General features: G+C 45.7%; 1 protein-coding gene across 1 annotated transcript in view; it reads left to right on the top strand.

Annotated features, from left to right (window-relative positions):
• The window catches only part of LOC148509057 (protein NKG7-like), a 31,425-nt gene extending 14,630 nt beyond the window's left edge, over positions 1 to 16,795 (top strand). Inside the window, exons 2-5 of the mRNA XM_088443634.1 lie at positions 7,945 to 8,155; positions 11,878 to 12,024; positions 14,689 to 14,817; positions 16,508 to 16,795. Coding sequence (XP_088299760.1) covers positions 7,987 to 8,155; positions 11,878 to 12,024; positions 14,689 to 14,817; positions 16,508 to 16,566 — 504 coding nt within the window. The 5' untranslated portion in view covers positions 7,945 to 7,986 and the 3' untranslated portion in view covers positions 16,567 to 16,795. The remainder of the gene's footprint in view (positions 1 to 7,944; positions 8,156 to 11,877; positions 12,025 to 14,688; positions 14,818 to 16,507) is intronic.
• Positions 16,796 to 22,398: the final 5,603 nt, after the last annotated feature.

Genomic DNA, 22,398 nt, shown 5'->3' with positions numbered 1-22,398 from the left:
CTGACTGCTCTATAGGGATATAGCAACAAGACTACAACTCCCAGAACCCCCTACAGAGCAGAGTAATTAGGGGGTGGAGTAGAATAGCTGCTGCTGACTCAGGGCCTAATTCAGACCCGCTCGCAAGCGCTGAGCGCTCACAAGCGGGTCGATGTTGGCCAAGTGCGCATGCGCATGACGAAGGCGGCTCCGTCGTGCGCATGCGCGAGACCCAAATAACGACGGCCAAGCAGTCGTTATGGGTCTCGCACCAAAGGGGGCGTGCTGTCGATGGTGAGTGACAGCACGCCCCCTTTGGTGGGCGTGCCGGGGGGGGTGGCTGCCCAGACGGAGGCGTTCCCATGGGAATGCCTACCGTCTGGGGCCGGCCCCACTGACATCACTAGTGAGCCAAAAGCACTCCAGGGCTTGCGGCCACGAGACCCTACCGCAAGGGTCTCGTCGCAAGCCCGATAGTTGCGATGGTCTTCACCATCGCAACCATCATTTTGGCCGCTCGCTATAGCTGTGGGTGGCCACCCACAGCTATGCGAGCAGCCAGGAGCCCGCTCTTAATTTCAGAGGAACGGCCCTGATTCAGAGCGAGCGCTCTGTCAGAGCGTCCGGCTCTGAATCAGGGCCTCAGAGTAGTAGCTCTAACGTCACTCATTATTAGGGATGGCCATCAGTGGTGTTACCATCAATGGTTACCATTGATTGTAAAATAGCAAGTAGCCATCGATGGCTACAACTATTCAATGGATGACCATCGATGGTTTCACCAACCGATAGTCAACCCTGTTTCGTGACTTACTGGCCCATGGGCCACTCAGTACCTGGGCGCGGGGCTTAGCGGGTACCAGGGGCAGAGCTAAGCTCTGAGTCTCGGCACCTTGTACAAAAAATAAAATAAAAAATATTCGGTTATGCTTAGACATCGATGGAGGGATACCGTCTGCTTCTCCCCAATCGATGGCAAAACCATTCTACATCGGCCATAAACCATTGGTGATTATGAGTCGTCGATGGTCATCCTTACTCATCATTACTGAAAGGTCAGTACAGTGGAGGGCTTTGCTGGGCCCCATCTCTGTTGGGGCCCTGAAGTCCGGCAGTCCCCCCTTTCATGATGGCGGCTCTGCACACTGTGACGTATAGCTGCCTCAGCCAATAGTTGCTGCTCTGTGGAGGAGACAAACACAAATGACGGCCATACATGCATTCCCGGACATCTGATGTCCGGGAATCTATTTCCTCTGAACTCCGGATATATTTTACTAATACCGGACTGTCTGTCGCTGAGTCCTTCAACCTCCCCAGGCCCCAGACATGTGTCCTCCCTGTCCATCCCCCCTATGGAGGGCCCTGCTGTACGGGGTTATTTATTTTGCTAGAGTATCACTGCCCAAAACTTGCTCACCACACTCTTCGGCTTGCCAAGTGTCATCCTTTATACCCGAGATCTAGAGAACAGGCACTTTCATTGAATTGAGTGAAACCTTAGGTGCCGTAAGTGAGACTTTGGGCGCAGGAAAGAAAGCCATTTCTGCATGAGCAAAAAGTTGTGCATAGCGCGGCGGACAGTACTTTACAATATTTTATTAGCGGATCCTCCCTCGCATTAATATGTGTACAACATTATAACACCTGTACCTGTACGCTATCCTGTTAGATGAAGATGTGACTGAAAGTGAAAGAGAGGAGTTAGCTGTAAGGCTGTGACAGGGGAATATCCTGTGTGGCTTCTGCATTAGAACTCGTACGTGGTTTTAACTAGGTGTTAAGCACAGACGAGATCATTCGTGTGCAGCCCACAAACGTGTCATACACATACGTTAAAGGGACACGAGTTCTAAAATGCCAGTTAATTCAATCTGACATGTTTCCATGGTCAGTCATGTACCGTAACACTTTCATATAAATATATATATAGTCATCAGGAAGCAATTGCTCCTGTACTCCATTACTAGGGGGGGAAATGTATCAAGCTTTGGAGCGAGATAAAGGGAATAATTTTCCCAAAGTAATCAGCTTCTGTCATTTTATCTAACACAGTCTTTGAAATGCCAGTTAGATGCTGATTGGATGCTTTGGGCTACAAAATAATAATAATACTCCATTTTATCTCTCTCCAAGGCTTGACACATCTCCCCCTAGTGCTTACTACAATGTGCTCCTCTTTATCGTGCCTCTTCATGTTCCCTCCCCCTGGTTCTCCCCAGCACTATATCGCTATGTAACAGAATTTACTACACTAATGTCCTCATCTAGGGGCCCATTTATCATGATATATTTGCGGCTTATTCCCTGACAACACCCATTTTTGGGGGATATCCTCATATAGTATTCCCTGAATATATGCAGGAAGGTCCCTGCATTTCCACCAGCAGCGGCAACCCCCATAGGTTTCTTCCATGGGTGATGCTGTCAGGCATGTGTGATCTGTACACAGGATCCCCGGCACAGGAGTGAAAAGACTGCCTCACTCCCAGCACACTGCAGTGACGGGCTCCTTTCGGGACCCCCGTCCCTGCGGGTAGCATCCTGCTAATGCAATCATTAATAAATGGGCCTCAGAGTTAGACATTAATACTCGTGGAAACAGAAAAATGCAGCTTATGTTTCTGCAGCTCGTGTGTAGATCTGTCCAGCGCAAAAATAAGGCTGTCATCATTATTATAATCAGCTCAGAAACGTGCACCACCAGGCCAATGCAGGACTGCACAGTTCTCCCCCTAACAGGCGCATTCTACGTGTAAGTCTAAATCGTTTTACCGCACTGCCCTACTGCTCTCAGCTTGCACATGAGCTCCCCTGACTAGCCTCATCCATGCGTGAATAGAAGATAAGCTTAGCTCTTAACACGGCACAAGTGAACCCAGGTTTCTAAGCGTGATTTTTGTTATTTACGAAGCCCAACACTTGCACGGCGCGTCGGCACAGCTCTGCCAGCTGATTCTTATGGACGCAGTAACTTTGAGCACCGTGATTGTCATTTTGCACTTCTGATCTGCAAGATAATCTCTGTTTAGAAGACACCATGGGGATTATGTATCATTTTCGCATTATTTTTGCAAAAAACAAATCTCCTATTAATCGCAGAGTTTCACAATACGTAAAAAAAAAAAAATTTTATTGGCGGAATGTAACAAAAGATTTACAAGCAACATCGCATTGCGAAGACCACTCTGGGTTGAGAAACTAGTTTCGATTTCGAGATGCAACATTATTTATACTTTTCGCAAATTTGTTGACCAACATCTGATAAAATTGCGCCTATCCCGGGAAAACAAGCGGAGAATGCACATCTCATCAAAACCACAAAAACAAATCCCTCGTGTCGTCGCTCCGGGAAGGAAGAGAAGCTTAATTTAAGTAATTAAAATATATCATACATTGTGCATCTATTTACTAACACGTGCCAAATAATTCATTGTAATTAAAGGTACAATTGAATTGGACCGTGATGAAGGCTCCTGCTCACTAGTAACAAGTAAGCCAAATAAAAGGAGGAGCTGGAAACCATGGGAGGTCTTATCGTACTTGGGTGGGCTCTCATACATGGGTGGGCTCTCAGATCCCCATCTCCTAAACCTTCTTCTTATGATAAAGCTATGTCTACGTCATCTGAGGCATGCGATAAGAAAATCTGATAAATATTTGCGGCCCGTATATTTTACATATATTGCCAAACTGAGAACTTCCCACAGCCCTAAATACATCTTGCTCATTCCATGGGATATTCTCCTGATATACTGATCATTTCTACTTTATTCATGGTTCATATAATTCCTCAACAAACTCTGCAGCAATTATTACTATTTACTTTCTCCAATACATATCTCGGCACAGTGGGTGTAATTGCTGCATACTAGCACAGGCACATTGGGTGTAACTGCTGCATACTAGCACAGGCACATTGGGTGTAACTGCTGCATACTAGCACGGGTACATTGGGTGTAAATGCTGCATACTAGTACAGGCACATTGGGTGTAATTGCTGCATACTAGCACGGGTACATTGGGTGTAAGTGCTGCATACTAGCACAGGCACATTGGGTGTAATTGCTGCATACTAGCACAGGTACATTGGGTGTAATTGCTGCATACTAGCACGGGTACATTGGGTGTAATTGCTGCATACTAGCACGGGTACATTGGGTGTAAGTGCTGCATACTAGCACAGGCACATTGGGTGTAATTGCTGCATACTAGCACAGGCACATTGGATGTAATTGCTGCATACTAGCACAGGCACATTGGGTGTAATTGCTGCATACTAGCACAGGCACATTGGGTGTAATTGCTGCATACTAGCACAGGCACATTGGGTGTAATTGCTGCATACTAGCACAGGCACAGTGGGTGTAAATGCTGCATACTAGCACAGGCACAGTGGGTGTAAATGCTGCATACTAGCACAGGCACATTGGGTGTAATTGCTGCATACCGACACTTGCCTGGAGTAAGGAACTTACTTGAAGTTCCGTGAAATACACATTTTTTTGGGCTTAAAAGTTAACAAGACCAAATAAAATCAGCGTATTTACAGAATATCCCTTAATTCCATCTCATTTCAAATACGGCACACAAACCGGAAAAATTAGTTTTGGGTGGAGTTCAGTAACCTAATCTATTATACCATACCTCCCAACTGTCCTGTGTTCACTGATTTCAGTGAAATGGTCTTGATGCCAGGGGACAGTCCTGCCATCCCGTGTGCGACAGGTTTCTCACGATTCGTTGGGAGATATGTAGTTGCCACGGGCAGGTGCCCACTGCAATTATAGGGTGATTTCAGATCTTTGTAATGCTGTGACGTGTGTAAAACTGTATCAGAGGCATAGCTGGCTATTTACAGACTCTATAATAAGATGCCTGCCCCCTTGTCCCCCAGGGGATGCAGTTATGAGACCGGCCAGTGGCAAACGCAGGGGGGTTTCCAAATAATTGCTTACAGAGCCAATGACAAAAAAGTCTCACCAGAATAAGCCTGCAACATACACTTTATTGTGTACTTCAAGTGTTTTAATATAAATAACAATAAATAATATAAATAACAAGACATCTGGGCATAACACTTGCAAAAGGTGATCTTTAGCAACTGCGCATGTGCGAGAATCTCAGAAAGCCAGTACGGCAAATGTGTTACCCTGAGTGTACACGCAATGATGCTGCTGCGATCGGATCAGATGGTATTGAAAATGGAGCGGCAGAGTAATGGGAGTTCCTGGGCGGTGACCTGAAGTGAACGCAAAAAGAGTATCTCATGGGCATGTTATGGGGTGTCTCAGGGGAATGTTATGGGGGTGTCTCATGGGCATGTTATAGGGGTGTCTCATGGGCATGTTATGGGGGTGTCTCATGGGCATGTTATGGGGGTGTCTCATGGGCATGTTATGGGGGTGTCTCATGGGCATGTTAGAGGGGTGTCTCATGGGCATGTTATAGGGGTGTCTCATGGGCATGTTATGGGGGTGTCTCATGGGCATGTTATGGGGGTGTCTCGTGGGCATGTTATGGGGGTGTCTCATGGGCATGTTATGGGGGTGTCTCGTGGGCATGTTATGGGGGTGTCTCGTGGGCATGTTATAGGGGTGTCTCATGGGCATGTTATGGGGGTGTCTCATGGGCATGTTATGGGGGTGTCTCATGGGCATGTTATGGGGGTGTCTCATGGGCATGTTATGGGGGTGTCTCATGGGCATGTTATGGGGGTGTCTCATGGGCATGTTATAGGGGTGTCTCATGGGCATGTTATAGGGGTGTCTCATGGGCATGTTATGGGGGTGTCTCATGGGCATGTTATGGGGGTGTCTCATGGGCATGTTATGGGGGTGTCTCATTGGCATGTTATGGGGGTGTCTCATTGGCATGTTATGGGAGTGTTGTGGGGTCATCAGTGAGAGGTGCTGTGTTGACAGATAGCCGCAGCTACAGAGGTCATGTTTAGACGGAGAAACTGTGCCTAACTAGTCAGAGTCAGAACGCAGCAGCGCAGTGGCGTAACTATACATTTTGCTTGGCACCTGCAAAAAAAAAAAAGTTTTTGGCCCCCTCCCCCCCATGGCATTTTGATAATACTAGCGCAGGGCCGTTTGTAGGCAATTTGGCTCCTAGTGCAAACAGTTAATAATGTGCCTCCATCCTCCACAGACAGTTTATATAATTTTTCCAACTTATAGTAATGCCCATTACACATTATGCTACACACCGTACAGCCAATTACATTATGCTACACACCGTACAGCCCATTACATTATGCCACATATAGTTATACCCCTAATATCATATAATTCCCCATAGTAAGGTTTCAAATTACTTTTCTATTACCTTCTCATTGCCAGGGGCCTCATGCCCGTTGCCAGGGGTCTCATGCCCGTTGCCAGGGGTCTCATGCCCGTTGCCAGGGGTCTCATGCCCGTTGCCAGGGGTCTCATGCCCGTTGCCAGGGGCCTCATGTTCGTTGCCAGGGGCCTCATGCTCGTTGCCAGAGGTCTCATGCTCGTTGCCAGGGGCTATACGGGAGAAGATGCAGCTTTCTGCATCTTCTCCTGACTTATATGCACTGTGTTCCCTGATAGACACTAGAGGTCAAGCAGCACCTCTAGCGTCTGCCTCCTATTAGGCGGCGGCCATTTTTGGAGAGTATTTTCAGCAGATTCCATGCGGACGGCTATTCCATGCGGCTAGTCCGCATGGAATCTGCAGCCCAGTGTCCCTTACCTGTTTAAGGAAGCGGCGGCTCGGCTATTGAGCAGCCCGGGTGGCACAAGGCACCCTGCCTCCCGGCCCAGCCCGACACTGGACCAGGGGGGGTTTCCAGGTGCTCAGAAACCCCCCCTGTGTGTGCGCCTGAGACCGGCGGCATCGCGAAGGGGGAGCACTACAAGGGACTTAAGATAGTCATCGACATACCAATGCCTATCTTAATCCCGATGCCGGAATTCAGAAGGACGCCAGCCCCGAACGAGGTAAGTCTGATGCGCCCTTAGCTGTTAGCCGCCGGGGGGTGGTGGTAGGTTTTGGTAGCATAGCGGGGTTAGCGCTAGGTTTTTTGGGGGGAGGTTAGGGTTAGGCACCCCTAGGTCGGAGGGTTAGGTACCACTAGGGGGGGGGTTAGGGCTAGGCACTTAGGGGGGGAGGATTAGGTTTAGACACGAAGGGGGGAGACTTAGGTTTAAGCACTAACAGGGTGCGGGGAGGGTTAGGGTTAGGCTACAAGAAGGGAGGGTTAGGGGGAGAAGGGGGGAGGGTGAGTATACTTACCCGACCCCTGTCGGGATACCAACCATCGGGATGCTGCTGTCGGTATTTTGACAGTAGGCATCCCGACTGCCGGCAACACATACCGATTCCGTCTCCCAGCTACACCCCCTACTAGTGTGATTGTTACCTCTTAGTATTGAATGCTATGTACCTACGTTCCGCCATTTCCTCTGTTCTCTTATGCTTGTATTGGTCAATCAAGATTCAGGTTTTTTAAGTCCGTAGGATGGTGGAACCATATGATGCAAACTAAAGAGGAAGATGATTGATTCACCAGTCTGTTTATTGGTTTAAAAAGAACTATGTCTCCCTTACTTCTACCTAATACGCTAGCTATCAAGTAATGACACAAATGTATTTCTGCTTTTAGCAGTCAGTAAGACAAGTCTGTCTTTGATGTTGGAACATGCTTTTATCCCAGAGACAGCCATTTCTTGTTGCACGCTTCCCATTCGCTAGGGACCAGTAACATCACTGAGACTCTTTGGGGTGTAGCTGGTTCCTAGCAAATTCATTGGCTGCAATCTCTTGCCTAATGGTTCAGCTCACAAAATGGCAGCCACCACTGTACAGTATGTGGGAGACAGGTACATTCCAAAGACATCAATGTGATTTATATAGGGAATGCCGTAACATCCCAACGCCGTCGTGTGATGAGAACACAGCATATACCACCTCTGCTCTCTCTCTTTCCAGTTATCTCTGGCTGTCCGGCGGGTACGACTCTGTGGAAGGAAAATGGTGTATAAGAACATTGTCGGGATCTCCTGCTCCTGCCTCAGCTTCATCCTGCTGCTCACAGGGGTCCTCAGTGACTTCTGGTTCGTCAGTTTTGGAGTAGACTTGTTCCACACAGGACTCTGGCAAATTTGCACCAAAAACATATGCCATAAAGTCATCGGGAACGGTAAGACCTCTCACTTCTGTATACTTCCTCTTCCACAGAGCAGCCTGACAATTTGTGGTCGTTGGTAAACTATCACTTTAATAATCTCTCTATGGGACGCACTGCTGTTTGCGCAGTTGCCCAATGCTCTTTTTATATTGCGCCCGTGTCTGAGTTGCACTGCTCGTGCATTCCTTTGGTTACCGCCGGTGGACGCAGAACGCATTTGGATGCGAAACAGAGTTTCAGTGGGCATTCTCGAGTAGTAACAGGGGGGTGGGCTAACTGGACACAGGCGTGTCGCGTTCAGCGACTACGTCTTATTTCACCGTTGCACTGGCAGCCATGTTCCGATGGACATTCTAAAGCCACCATGGGGCTGCGCTAATGTCCAATGGTGTGACTGATATGCGTACATTGGGGCCAGTGGTGAGACTTTTTTAAGTAAAACAGTATGGATCCCATCGGCTGCGGTATTAGCATGAATACGCAGTCGCGCTGACTGTGAACAGATGCATTTGCGCCTGTATTAGCATCCACAGGCCCTGTATATATCTGTAGAGCATTGTTTTGTCTGAACTATGAATTGAAAAACTCATAAGTATGTTTTCTAAAGCACATATACAAGGCTAGAATTAGTACTGGGCACCATGGCCTGTTGCCTAGAGGCTGCACACTGAATGGAGGGACTTTTCCTGCAAAGCGCCATGTGTTACATAAAATATAAATAACTGAGGAAATGGAGAAAAAGTAAACTTGTAAGTTTGCCTTGGTCAGAATGAATTATACAGGCACCATATCCTATAAACATGCCCAGGTTTCCACCACCGTGCATTGGCTGGTGAAGCAAGATATTAGAAATTTAGGGCAGAACTTTGCACTAGCTGATGGGAGATGGGATTAGTGAAGGCGTTCCTTGTTACTTATGGAGTGTACGCACCACTCCGCCCCAGCTCACACCAATATAAACTGGGGATGTGCAGGCTCGGATGGGTTCGAATTTTCCTGCCAAGTTCGGAATTTTCCCGCCAAAAATCGGGTCTCAGAAAGAGGCAAAACATCATCTTTCATGGACAAACATCATCATTCCTGGACAAAAGTCCATGGCAGATGATGGTTGTCAATGAAAGATGACGTTTTGCCTTTTTCTGAGACCCGATTTTTGGCGGTGTAAAATCTCCTCACTAGCTATACAGCTAATGAATGAATTAGTTCTTGGTCGCCCACAGGCTTGTTTGTTATAACCTACATATGATCATGTGTGTAAAGAAGGAGACACGGGACACAACTGTATGTACCACAAGCATCTCCATCTCTCCTTTATTTAACAGCACAGCCCACATTTATAGGTTCCGTCTAACACATCTGGTATTCATTATCTGCAGTGAGACTATAGCTCTGTTTAAACATTGGAATCACATACCTTACCATATATGTACATATGCTTTTCTGTGCACATATGACAGGGTCTGTTCAATGGATTAACTCCATCCTGTCCTGTGCACCCACCCTCCATGCATACATGGCATACAAAATGGATTCTTATTCCAAAATGGCTTCTACAGCGGGAAAAATCCAAACTTGGCGGGAAAATTCGAACCTATCCGAGCCTGCACATCCCTAATATAAACTAAACTGATCTAAATTCCACCTATGGGCAGAGACAGCAGAACTAAGTTTTAGTCTAGTTTTGATCAGTGCCGTCAAAAGCTCTTTTGAGTCTGAAAATAATTTTGGGAATCATTCTCAAACACGTGGTGTATTTTATCTATATATATATATATATATATATATATATATATATCAGGTTATTCTCATATTTGGGGTAAAGGATAGCATGCCGTTTTCTGTGTTCCATGTCTATTGGCATTACTAGCACAAAAAAAGCTATTTGAGTCCATATTTGCGAAGCTACTCACATCAGACAGATGCCACACTACTAGGATGGGGTATACTGCATATGATTGTCCCATTGAAGAGGGGAGCATACAGATTCATGTAATGATAGATACTGTACACACTGTTACAAAGGGAATTGGTATGAAATACCGCCGGCAGCAGCAGCCCGATATCAGCAGAGTTCCGAGCAGCGGAAGGCCGACAGCGCTGGAAATCCCGATCGTGGATAGGTAAGTATCTACTAATCTAACCTAACCCCCCTAACCCTCCTTAGGGGTGCCTAACCCTAACTTCCCCCCCAAGTGCCTAACCCTAATCCCCCCTCTAAGTGCCTAACCCTAACCACCTCCTTCCCCGCTGCCTAAACCTAAGTCCTCCGGGGGGGTGCCTAACCCTAAGTCCCCCCCGGGGGTGCCTAACCCTAACCCTCCCTCCCCCTAGCCTAACCCTAACCCTCCCGGGGGGGTGCCTAACCCTAAGTCCCCCCCGGGAGCCCTAAACCTAACCCTCCCCCCCGCGGCTGTCCGTTCGCGGCGCCCGGCATCACTACGATCGGGATGCCGGGCGCCGGTCTCCCAGGGAGGGGGAAATGCGGGCGTCTACATCTAGACCCCCGGCATTTCACCCTTGCCGGGATAAGACAGTCGGGAAGCCGGCTGCCGGTATTTAGGCAGTCGGCTTCCCGATTGCATCCCGTTACAAAGTATAGCTAACCAATGTTATTCACAGAAATATATCTTGGTGCCCTAAGATTAATTCATCCAGTAACCGCACTTTTTTTATTTTTGGATTGTTTTCAATTAGCCAGTTAAGTTTTAATTGGTGCATCAAAAACAAGGCGGGTATTTAAATTTTGTTTTGCATCAAGATTCATTTTACACGGCATTAAGCAGCTGACATCCCTACGCTGCTGTTGGTCGCCCACCTCCGCCCACTATCGAATTCACTCTATGCGGCTTTCCGCTCGCCTCCGTTACCATGATTACATCATGCCACTGCCCCTGTCGCACGCCGCCCTGTCCTCGGAAAGCAATCACCGGTCGCTGCGTCCCACAAGACCTTCTTCCTAACCTCTTGAAATATTTAGGGCCTGAATTTACCGATGCTCAGCCACTTAAGCGATTATTTGAAATTGCGCATGTGTGAAAATTTCTGAAAAACCCCTTTGGCGCATGGGTTACACAGAGCGCACGCACAAAGGCGCTATTGCATTCGGGTCAGACGTTATCAGAAATGTTGCGGGAAAGTGATTGGCACTACTGTACAGGAGGCCGTGGCCAGAGAGCCTGCACCAGCAATAGGTCCGAAGCAATATTCGATGGTGTGACGGGTGGTGGCGTCTAAGAATGATGACTGATTGGCTGTAGATAGTTCTAGTCCACATCTCCGCCCACTTTAATACTGAGGGCCTCCTGGATGAGCAGGAGATAAGATTTGGCCTTCCCCAGCTTCTTATGTATACTTTGTGGTAGGGATGTGCAGGCTCGGATAGGTTCCAGTTTGCACGCTGAGTTCGGATTTTTCCCTCCAAAAAAATCGGGTATCAGAAAGAGGCAAAACGTCATCTTTCATTGACAAACATCATCTGCCATGGACTTTTGTCCAGGAATGATGATGTTCATCCATGCAAGATGACGTTTTGCCTCTTTCTGAGTTCCGTTTTTTTTGGAGGGAAAAATCCGAAATCAGCGTGCAAACTCGAACCTATCCGAGCCTGCACATCCCTACTTTGTGGTATGGGAGCTGTGTATTTGTATTGTAGCTGAGCCTGTAGGGTATTATTCAGTAGATGTGTCTCCCAGCAGCACAGACTTATGACCAGCTTTTCATCCTTTACCCTGCAGGATACATTGATGCCACCCGGACGCTGCTCATCTTGGCCACCTCACTCCTCATGTTTGCGATGTTATTTTCTTGCCTTGCATTAATCAACAAGCACATAGGAAAGATTACGGCCTCTCTTGCGGCCGGCTCCATGGAATTCCTGTCAGGTAAGTGCCATTATCCTGTTACCAAGGACAGGACTGTTGTCAATAGGCAATGGGCAGGCCCGTTGGAAAGCCCAGGCCCAGGGTACTAGTAGTGCACAGAAGGACTGATCAGTTGGAACATTTTAAAATGTTTTGAACATTTTTATGCAGTGATAATGTGCTGCGTTATTATTTTCAATACTGGTTGAGTCCGGGATTCATTATGTCCGTAAATTAATTTTATATACAGTAGATGGGTTGTGGTGAGTGGGAGAAAGGTGCTCAAAAATGATGCATCTTATAGTAGAGGAGGGTGTGTAAGAGAGCAGGAGGATATGACCACCCTACAGGGTTACACCAATAACTGAGCAGCGCTGTTCTTCACCTTTAGCAGCCAGATTGGTCTCCACGCAAGCAGGTTTCCCATTAGTCAGTTGTCCCAAGTTTTTTTTTTTTGCAAGGTCAGGGCCATAATGAGTACTGTAAGGTCCCAGTACCTTTAGGGGATGTGGTCACTCCCCATTGTGAGTATTGGGTCCCACTGTAGCTCTAGGGAGCCACATCACACTGGGGACCTCATTCAGAGGCGGTCGTTAGTTGCAAGCGGTTTACCTGAATCAGGGCGGCCGCTTGCATCCTGAACGACCGCCTCCTTGTCGATCACTAAGCTGTGGGTTAACACCCACAGCTCTAGTGACCGACATGGGTGATGGTTGCGATGGTCAAGACCATCGCGACCATTGGGGCTTACGACCAGACCCTAAGGTTGGGTCTGGGAACTCGTAAGCCCCAGGGAGCTTCCTGTTCTGATAGAGCAGGAAGCTCCCCACTGACATCAGCACTGACATCAGCACTGATGTCAGTGGGGCCGCCACCAAACGGCAAGCGTTCCGGCGGGAACGCCTCCGTTTGGCCAGGCACACCCCCTGCCCGCCTCCCAATTTGTCTGATCAGTTAGTAACTGACCTCAATGGTAACTGTACTCAGGCCTGGTGAGGAGGCGTGGCCCCACTCCCAGGGGGCCATTCAGAGTCGGTCGCAAGTGCTGAGCGCTCGCAACCGACTCGATGTTGCCCCACTGGGCATGCGCACGACGGAGCCGGCTCCGTCATGCGCATGTGCGAGACCCGGCTAGCGACGAACGCTCAGTCGCTAGGGGTCTCGCAGCAGACGGGGCGAGCTGTCGATGGTGAGTGGCAGCTCGCCCCGTCTGCTGCGAGACCCCTAGCAACGGACCGTTCGTCGCTAGCCGGGTCTCGGACATGCGCATGACGGAGCCGGCTCCGTCGTGCGCATGCCCAGTGGGGCAACATCGAGTCGGTTGCGAGCGCTCAGCACTTGCGACCGACTCTGAATGACCCCCTGGGAGTGGGGCCACGCCTCCTCACCTGGCCTGAGTACAGTTACCATTGAGGTCAGTTACTAACTGATCAGACAAATTAATGTGTACATGCATGGTCTATACTTATACAAGCACATACACTACTAATTAACCAAAACAAATTATAGCCAAGATGAACAAAGCAGCTGATAGCCCAAAGGTAGGCGGCGGTCCCTTTCTGGTGCAAGAAAGGAATTTGCAGCGAGGATTCGTAGGAGTTTAACATACAATGGGCGTACTCCCACTGCTACTAAAAGCTCCGCCCCCAATTCCTCCTTGTCTCGTCCCCTGCCAGCAGCGCTATAGGGCTATTGCAAGCACTGTCTTTTGCGCACTCGCATATCAAATGAATACTTTTTTTCATTAAATACTTTTGATCCGATGGTTACTTATCATCGCATCGAAAGTTTTGATGGTGGTAGCCCAGCCGTCATTTGAAGGCGGGATTCCGAAGTCTGTCCAGGGGGGAGTAACTGCTCTCTATATAACATCCTATTATATAACTGCTCTCTATATAATATCATATTATATAACTGTTCTCTATATAACATCCTATTATATAACTGCTCTCTCTCTATATAACATCCTATTATATAACTGCTCTCTATATAACATCCTATTATATAACTGCTCTTTATATAACATTCTATTATTTAACTGCTCTCTATATAACATCCTATTATATAACTGCTCTTTATATAACATTCTATTATTTAACTGCTCTCTATATAACATCCTATTATATAACTGCTCTTTATATAACATTCTATTATTTAACTGCTCTCTATATAACATCCTATTATATAACTGCTCTCTCTCTATATAGCATCCTATTATATAACTGCTCTCTCTCTATATAGCATCCTATTATATAACTGCTCTCTATATAACATCCTATTATATAACTGCTCTTTATATAACATCCTATTATATAACTGCCCTTTATATAACATTCTATTATTTAACTGCTCTCTATATAACATCCTATTATATAACTGCTCTCTATATAACATCCTATTATATAACTGCTCTCTCTCTATATAGCATCCTATTATATAACTGCTCTCTCTCTATATAGCATCCTATTATATAACTGCTCTCTATATAACATCCTATTATATAACTGCTCTTTATATAACATCCTATTATATAACTGCTCTCTATATAACATCCTATACATCCTATTATATAACTGCTCTCTCTCTATATAGCATCCTATTATATAACTGCTCTCTATATAACATCCTATTATATAACGGCTCTTTAGAAAGACAGAAAAAATATATTTTTGTTACAATTTGCAGCTATATTCCTTCTCATCGGGATGTCCATCTACACGGCTGAGACCAGCAACAAAGTTATGAACAGTTCTTACAACTACCAGTGGTCCTTCTATCTCTGCTGGACGTCTAACGTGACTGTGATAATTGCAGGTTGGTTTGTCAACTGTTTCTCTACTTTCTGTCCATTTAGTACATGCAGGATCCCAGGAAGATGATTAGTTTCACTCATCCCAGCAATGAGTACAGATATTCGGGTGGCAAAAGATTTGGAGGCGTTTTAGGATGAAAGTAAAAATATGAGCATAAAACATATCAGAATATTACATCTTCCCCGAATTTGTAGGGTTGAAAAGAGAGGGCCCTAGTACTATAACGAGATATATTTACTAAAATGAGAGTTTTTACAAGTGGAGATGTTGACCATAGCAACCAATCAGATTCTAGCTATTATCTTCTAGAAAGTGCTATATAAATGTTAAGTAAAATTTGATTGGATGCTGTGGGCAACATCTCCACTTCTAAAAACACGCACTTTAGAAAATATACCCCCTAAGACTCAGGTTTCTGAATGTATGGATTTAGGTGGTGTAGACAGTTCAGTATTGCACAGGTTAAATAAAATATTTCCCACATCGCCCTTGTTACAGGTTCATGTTAAACACTGACATGCCCTCCTTTAGCTTCTACCATCTCAGGATAGAGATACTGGAGCAGATTTACTATCTGCTATCTCCATCCTTCAAAAAATTCTTTCATTTTGAAATAATGCTTTTTTTTGACAGTGAAAGATACTAAAATAATTATTCCCCCCCCCCCTATTTTTTTCTATACTTTTAGGACCTTTGTCCAGGCCATCAAGTGCATGCAAGCTATAGGAAAGCTTACACTCTAAAGGGGAGGGGCAGTCAGGCATGGGTGGCAAATAGGTGTGAGTCACTGTGCCACGACACAGACGCACCGCTGATAGACATGATGAAGAAATGGACTTTTGGAGAGAGGTGGCGTCTGATAGGGATAAGGAGGGAGTTCCAGTGGTGAGGAGTAACATGTGGGAAGTCCTCTAGGCAGAGAGAAGTGGGTGGGAGGGAATGTGGGGGTGGGGTTAGAGATGCAGAGGGCAGAGGATTGTGCGTTGGTTTTATAGGTGGTGGTGAGGAGTATGAGTTGTGGGTGGGAGCCATTATGGGACATGGCAGGGAGGGGAGGCACATACAGAGAAGTTGGAGAGAAAAGTGATCAGGCAGCAGTGTTAAGGATGGATTGGAGAGAACAAAGTGTAGGGAAGGCAGGATAGGTGGGGGATGCAGTAGCCCAGCCAAGATATGACCAGGGTGAGAAAGGGTCTGATCCTGGTGCTATGACAAAGGCGGAAGTGGCATGTTTGGGAGAAGCCCAGGATAACTCCTGGGCAGCGGATTTGTGGGACAGAATTGAGGGTGATGTCGTCATCAGATAGTGAGTAACGGGTCGGGAGAAAACTCTGGCGGATGGGAAGATGATGAGCTCAGTATTAGACATGTGTAGTTTAACAAAGCACTGGGACATCCAGGGCAAAATAACAGAAGACCGCTGGAGACACGAGAGAAGTCAGGGAAGAAGAGGTAGATATGAGTATCAACAGCAGAGAGATGGAACTGGAGGCTGGAAGAACTGATGAGAGAGGTCACCAAGGGAGACATTGTACAGGGACTGTAATTATGCAGGGTTGGGCATCTGTTCGTGGCGGGGGGAGGTCTTGCTGGTTCTAGCCTTAGTAACAGAGCAGAGCTTGATAAGTAGGACCCATTGAATAAGTTGACTTCATTAGAGCATTGCCTAACCTTGATCCGTCTCTCCCCAGCGATATTCCACCTCCTGGCACACAAATCAATACACTTACCAGGATATGAGTCTCTGTGAATCACCGACATTACCATCAGCAATAATCATATCCAGGACCCGGTGCTTACAGGACGCTGCTTCACCGCTTCACCAGGCTCTGGGAATGATCATAGAGTTCATCTCTCTCGTCTCTCCAGTAACTGGGATGAGCCCAGCATATTTCTGATAGATGACGGCTGACCCCCCCCTTCTGTATTTGCATTTTCTGTCACAGATTAATAAAGCCACTTACTCAGGAGTTTAAATGTCTTTGGGACTATAAGATTGGCTACATACACCAAAGTCACTATGATACCCATAGAGTGGTCCTATATAGCCATACATGTACATGTGGCCCAAAAATTACCTAATATACAAGGACCCGACAGAAATTAAATGGATCCTTATTAATATGTTCTGAAATGAGGTTGACCATGACCCTCTTGTCCAGCCCCTTGCCCAGAGCAGTGAACAGCCAGACCATGCAAATGGCTAGAATGGAAAGTAACTGTTTGGTGTACCCCAGGGTTGGCTGGTTGAAATCTTATAATTTGGACAATATCACAGCTTTGTGTGGTGTTGTCTGTGCCAAGACGGACATTTCAGCTTAATATTCACACTTGGGGGGAAATTTACACAAACATCACTTTGTGCAGGTGGTTTTCATCCCCAAGACTGCTGGATTTACTCTTCAGCAGTTTGGAGGATAAATTTGGAGGATTATTTATCCTGCCCAGAAAGGATATAGTTGAGGCAGCTACTTTAGGCGCAGTACATGGGATTATAGGCCCTCATTCAGAGCCGCTCGTTAGCGGCAGTACGCTCGTTCCGAGCGATGTTTGCACATCTGCGCATGCGTACGCTTTTTAGTACGCATGCGCGAACCAGTCAGTGCGGCCGAAAATCCTTTGTACGCTATATAGCGAGTGCCTGCTATTTTGAGTGACAGAATGAGGCGTATGTGGGTGGTAACAGGGGAAGGTGCTTGAAAATGGGGAGTGGAGATCCGAACGCAGGCGTGCTTAAAGGTCAAAACGGGCGTTTTATGGGTGTGTATATTTAAAACAGCAGCGTCATTGACCACGTTACTGGGTTATTTTATAGCCAGAACTGCACGCAAATTTGTGGTAGCAAACACCAACCACAAGAATAGCGAGCAGTTCATACGCTGGTCGATGTACTCGATTAATCTAATAAATAGCGGACATGACGTAGGATGCGTGCGGCCAGGGGGCGTTTTTAACAAATAAACGAGCGTATGTTTTGCTCGTTCGTTCAGACTTAGAGGTGTGAACACACTGCAATGTGCGTACGGATCATTTAAATAGCCACCCCTTGATTTTAAACGAACGACCGCAAATAGCGTGCGGCTCTGAATGAGGGCCATAGTGGGCAGAATAGGCAATGCCTGGAAGAGACGACACAAGAGTAGGAGAGATAAAAATACTAGGCTAGATCCTTGTGCCACCTCATGTGCTCAAACAGCATGCGGTTTGCGCTATTTCACCTGACACAGCCACCTTATTATTAAAACATCTTATTAAAGATCTTTAAACTTTATTAAACGGCGCATTTTTGGTGGTTTTCGGTCGGATTGGCCTTAGTTCATTGTGTCGTTTTCAAACTGCCAGAAAGAAAAACGCCACAAGTCCTGCTTAGTAAACTTCCCCCTTTGGACTCTCCAAAATGAGTTTCTTTATAGATTGGGCCAAATTAGTTTTATTTCTATTTCAGTTTTTATTGGCCTCAAAGCTCTACTGGTTGCAGCTTGGCGGAGATATATAGATGGTCGTTTGGGCATAAATGTCTTCTCCTTGCAGGTGACTTAGTTGACCAATTATAGGTTACTAAACCGTTAGTACAAGTTGCCTATTAAAATTAAAAATAAGTTGTGATCACAGGGGAAGACTTTTGGCCTGATTCAGAGTTGGACGGAATTGCAAAGAAGCACACAAGCGGCTGTGCATATCCGTCCATCTCAGATGCAACTGCAGTAGGAGGTGGGAGGTGTCAGACACCTCCTTGTTGCACCTGCGAGGTCGCAGCCTGGGATCACCATCGGAACAATCACAACCTCCATTTCCGGGAATGGCGCCCAGGCATGCCCCTGCTCCGCCCCCCCAAACGCTGCGGCATGTCAATCATGCTATGGCTTGGGGGGTCTGCGAGCGAGATCGCAGGACCTGTTCTGCACATGCTCATGCACTGCAGACCCCAAAACATGGGAGATGTGCGTCCATCCTCGGATGAAGGTACATCTCTGAATCAGGCTCTGTGTTCTGTGCACACCAGACCCACTGTTTACAGCTAATTGCCTAAAGGATAATTAGGATAATATTGTAAGTAAAATCTGGTTTCCAAAGGCTGCTTACCCAGGGTTGGGCGTTCAGTCTATCTGACAGATGTGCAATGTATAGCCTGCCTGAAAACCGAGCCAGCCGGAAAGGGGAAGAGTCCGAAATGTGTACCGTACCCTCCTCACTCCTGACCACTTGGGCCCAAATGTAATAAAGTGCCAGATTTGCAGAAGTGCAGACATTTCAGCGATTTAGCACTAGTTCTGCATTTTTTGCACCAACTTAGTTTTGTATTCTAATAAAAATTCTGCTTTTAGTCTCAGCAGTAAGTCTGCAAAATATCTGCACTTTGCAAATCTTGGCCCTCATTCAGAGCCGGACGCTCTGAGCAGAGCGCACGCTCTGAATGAGGGCCGCCCTCCATAAAAATGGAGCGTCCTCCTGGACGCTCGTATAGCTGTGGGTCACCACCCACAGCCTATACGAGCGTGCAGTTTTATGGCCGCGATGGTCGTGACCATCGCGACCATCGAAACTGCGAGCCGGAGCCTGCGGTTGAGGTTTTCAACCGCAACGCCCGGAGTGATTTTGGCTCTATCCGAGCCAAAATCACTCCCACTGACATCACTAGTGATGTCAGTGGACCGGCTTCTGACGGGAGGCGTTCCCTTGGGAACGCCCCCGTCAGGGAGGCACGCCCCCGGCACGCCCACCAAATGGGGCGTGCTGTCAATCAACATCGACAGCACGCCCCCTTTGATCAGACACAACGAGCGAAGGACTTTCCTTCGCTCGTCACGTCTGGGGCATGCGCACGACGGAGCTCCCTCCGTCGTGCGCATGCTCAGTGCAGACCATCGACCCACTTGCGAGCGGACAGCCGCTTGCGAGTGAGTCTGAATCAGGGCCCTTGTCCTCTATAATACTGTATTTGGGCCTTGGGATTTTTTTTTTTCTAGACAGGAATAGTGAGGAGAGTGTGAAGTCAGGGCATAAACCACACAGCCTGACGCTTAACCCAGGGGAAAACCCCGGTGGGACCCAAATCCAGAGGTAGTAATTGTAATTGATTGTTGTTCTTCTATGCTGTCCTGTGATTTGTCCATACAAAATCAATGTTTAAAATGTCTGTAATTGTAAACATTAAGGGGCATATTCAACTGAGAGCGTTATGTTTTCAGACCATTTTTTCACTGACGCAGGTGTGCTCTCTCCCGATATTAACGTTGTAAAAAAAAAAAAAATCGGGCACAATTTAAAAAAAAAAATATCCACGCGAAACAAGAAAATAGAGAAATCAGTCCCCCACCCCCACCCCCACAAAAAATAACAGACATTATAAACAAGACAACCTTTTTTTGTATAATTTTGTACAAATTAAATAAAAAAAGCAACAACAAATAATACTAGAAAGAAAGGTGATTTGGTGTAATTTAATTTCAGGTGAATAAAATACAAAAAAAATATATTAAAATGTAAAAAATTATAAAATTAAATCTATGATTTTTGCTTAGTTTCAAACAAAAAAAAAGTAGAAAAAAGGTGATTTGGGGGTAATTTTAGGCCAATAAAAAAAAAGAGGGGCTGCATTAATGTCCATCTCTGAATCAGGCCTATAGTACATTACCCCTCTTCTAGGGGTCAGGTTCCAGAATGTACTCTTGAACTATACATTATTACTCTATTAGAGGGTAAGTTACCTGGTTGAATAGGACCACTGTTATACATGGGTGCTTGCTGCACTTCTATGGAAACTACACAAAATTCACCTAATGGTTGGCCACACCCTCTTTGGTGGCTGGCCACACCCACTAAAGAATGAGCCCCTACCACTGCATTCACTCGGTGGGTCCCTAATGCCCCAGTCCGACACTGGCTGAACCATAGGTTAGTAACCTCTGTGGCCAGACTTTACTTGGATATTCCACTCAAAATTACATTCTCAAGTAATGGTTAACTCTGCTATTTAATAACTTTTAGTGTAATATTGTCCACAGCCTAACTAATAGACTGTTCTTACCAGGATCCTTTAAAGGTCCCAGGTAGAGACAGATGTCTGCAACAGTCTAAGGTGTCATGGGAAACTAGAAAGCCCTGTATCTAGCGCTACCTTTCATCTTTGAAGTTAATTTACACTGTTAAAGGTACCTACCAGTATCTGTAACTTGAAAGCCAAATGAAGTAGGGAAGAATTCTGTTAGCAGAATTGCTAGGTTATGTAAAATGTCATACAAGTCAGTAAGTAGTGGAGCCTCTAAAGCAGGATTCCAGGCAAAATTATATATTTGGTAAAAAAATGCCACCCAACCACCTTGGAACTCATTGTGTGTCATCTACTCAATTCGTCATGGACAAGATTCTTATGATACACACCACTTTAGCTTCCATACCAACAGAGAGAGGGGGAGAGGGCGTCTATCAGAAAGGCAAGGAATGAGAGCAGGGTGGTGATTGGATGGCAGAATGCTTGTTAAGTATTAGCGCTGAAAATTTAATTTTTTGCTTCCCAAATTTATGCAGCTTGCCGAAAAATGTAAAGACTTCCTTACAAAATATTGATGTCTAATAAACACATTTTAATCAATACAAAATCCTTCCAGTAATTGATTGTCGTTCTTCTGTGCTGTCCTGTGATTTGTCCATACAAAATCAATGTTTAATGGTCTGTCTGAAATTGCAAACATAAAGGGGCATATCCAATTGAGAGCATTATTTTTTTGCGGCCAATTTTTTCACTGACGCAGGTGTGCTCGCTCACGATAATAATGGTGGCCAAAGAAAATAAAAAAAATTGGGTGCAATTTAAAAAAAAAAAATATCCACGCAAAATATGAAAAAAAATAGGGAAATCACCCCCCGTCCAAAAAAAAAGAAATTCTAAAAAACCAAGTTTTTTTTTTTAATAAATTGTACAGTACAAATGAAACGAAAAAAGCAACAACAACAAAAAAGTAGAAAAAGAAGGTGATTTGTGGGTAATTTCATTTTAGGTGACTAAAAAACAAAAACAATTAAATAAAAAAAAAAAATATATATATATATATATATATATAAAATTTTTGCTTAGTTTCAAACAAAAAAAAATAGAAAAAAGGTAATTTGGGGGTACTTTTAGGCCAATTTAAAAAAATAAAAGAGGGGCTGCATTAAAATCCATCTTTGAATCAGGCCTATAGTGCATTACCTTAAAACAATATTTTAAAGCACATACAAAAAATATATAGCAAAGTAAAAACAATGGAACTGTACTGGAACCATGCTTGAAGGGAGCAGTGGTGTAAATAAAGTTTGGAGGTTACTGATCCTCCTGTTCTGATAGTCCAGAAAAGTGCAATGGAGCAGGTAGTGTTTCTCCTAGCGTTTCAAGTTATAGTTTACTATTCTTCAAGGCGATTTCAAAATCGCCCTAATGACCACACTCTGCCTGTGGAACCAGCTACAAGGAGAACCACTACCTGCACCATTGAACCACCTAATTATATTTATATGTAGATGTAATTTTTGCATGCTTGATATGGTTAGCGCCTTTAATCTCTTTGTGTTTCAGTGATCAGTGTGCATGTGCAACTCCAGC

This window comes from Taudactylus pleione, unplaced genomic scaffold, assembly GCF_031769625.1.
Source record: "Taudactylus pleione unplaced genomic scaffold, aTauple2 ptg000332l, whole genome shotgun sequence".
In the NCBI taxonomy this organism is placed as follows: domain Eukaryota; kingdom Metazoa; phylum Chordata; class Amphibia; order Anura; family Myobatrachidae; genus Taudactylus; species Taudactylus pleione.
Note: the sequence above shows the minus strand (reverse complement) of the source record. Positions and strands in the feature narration are given on the sequence as shown.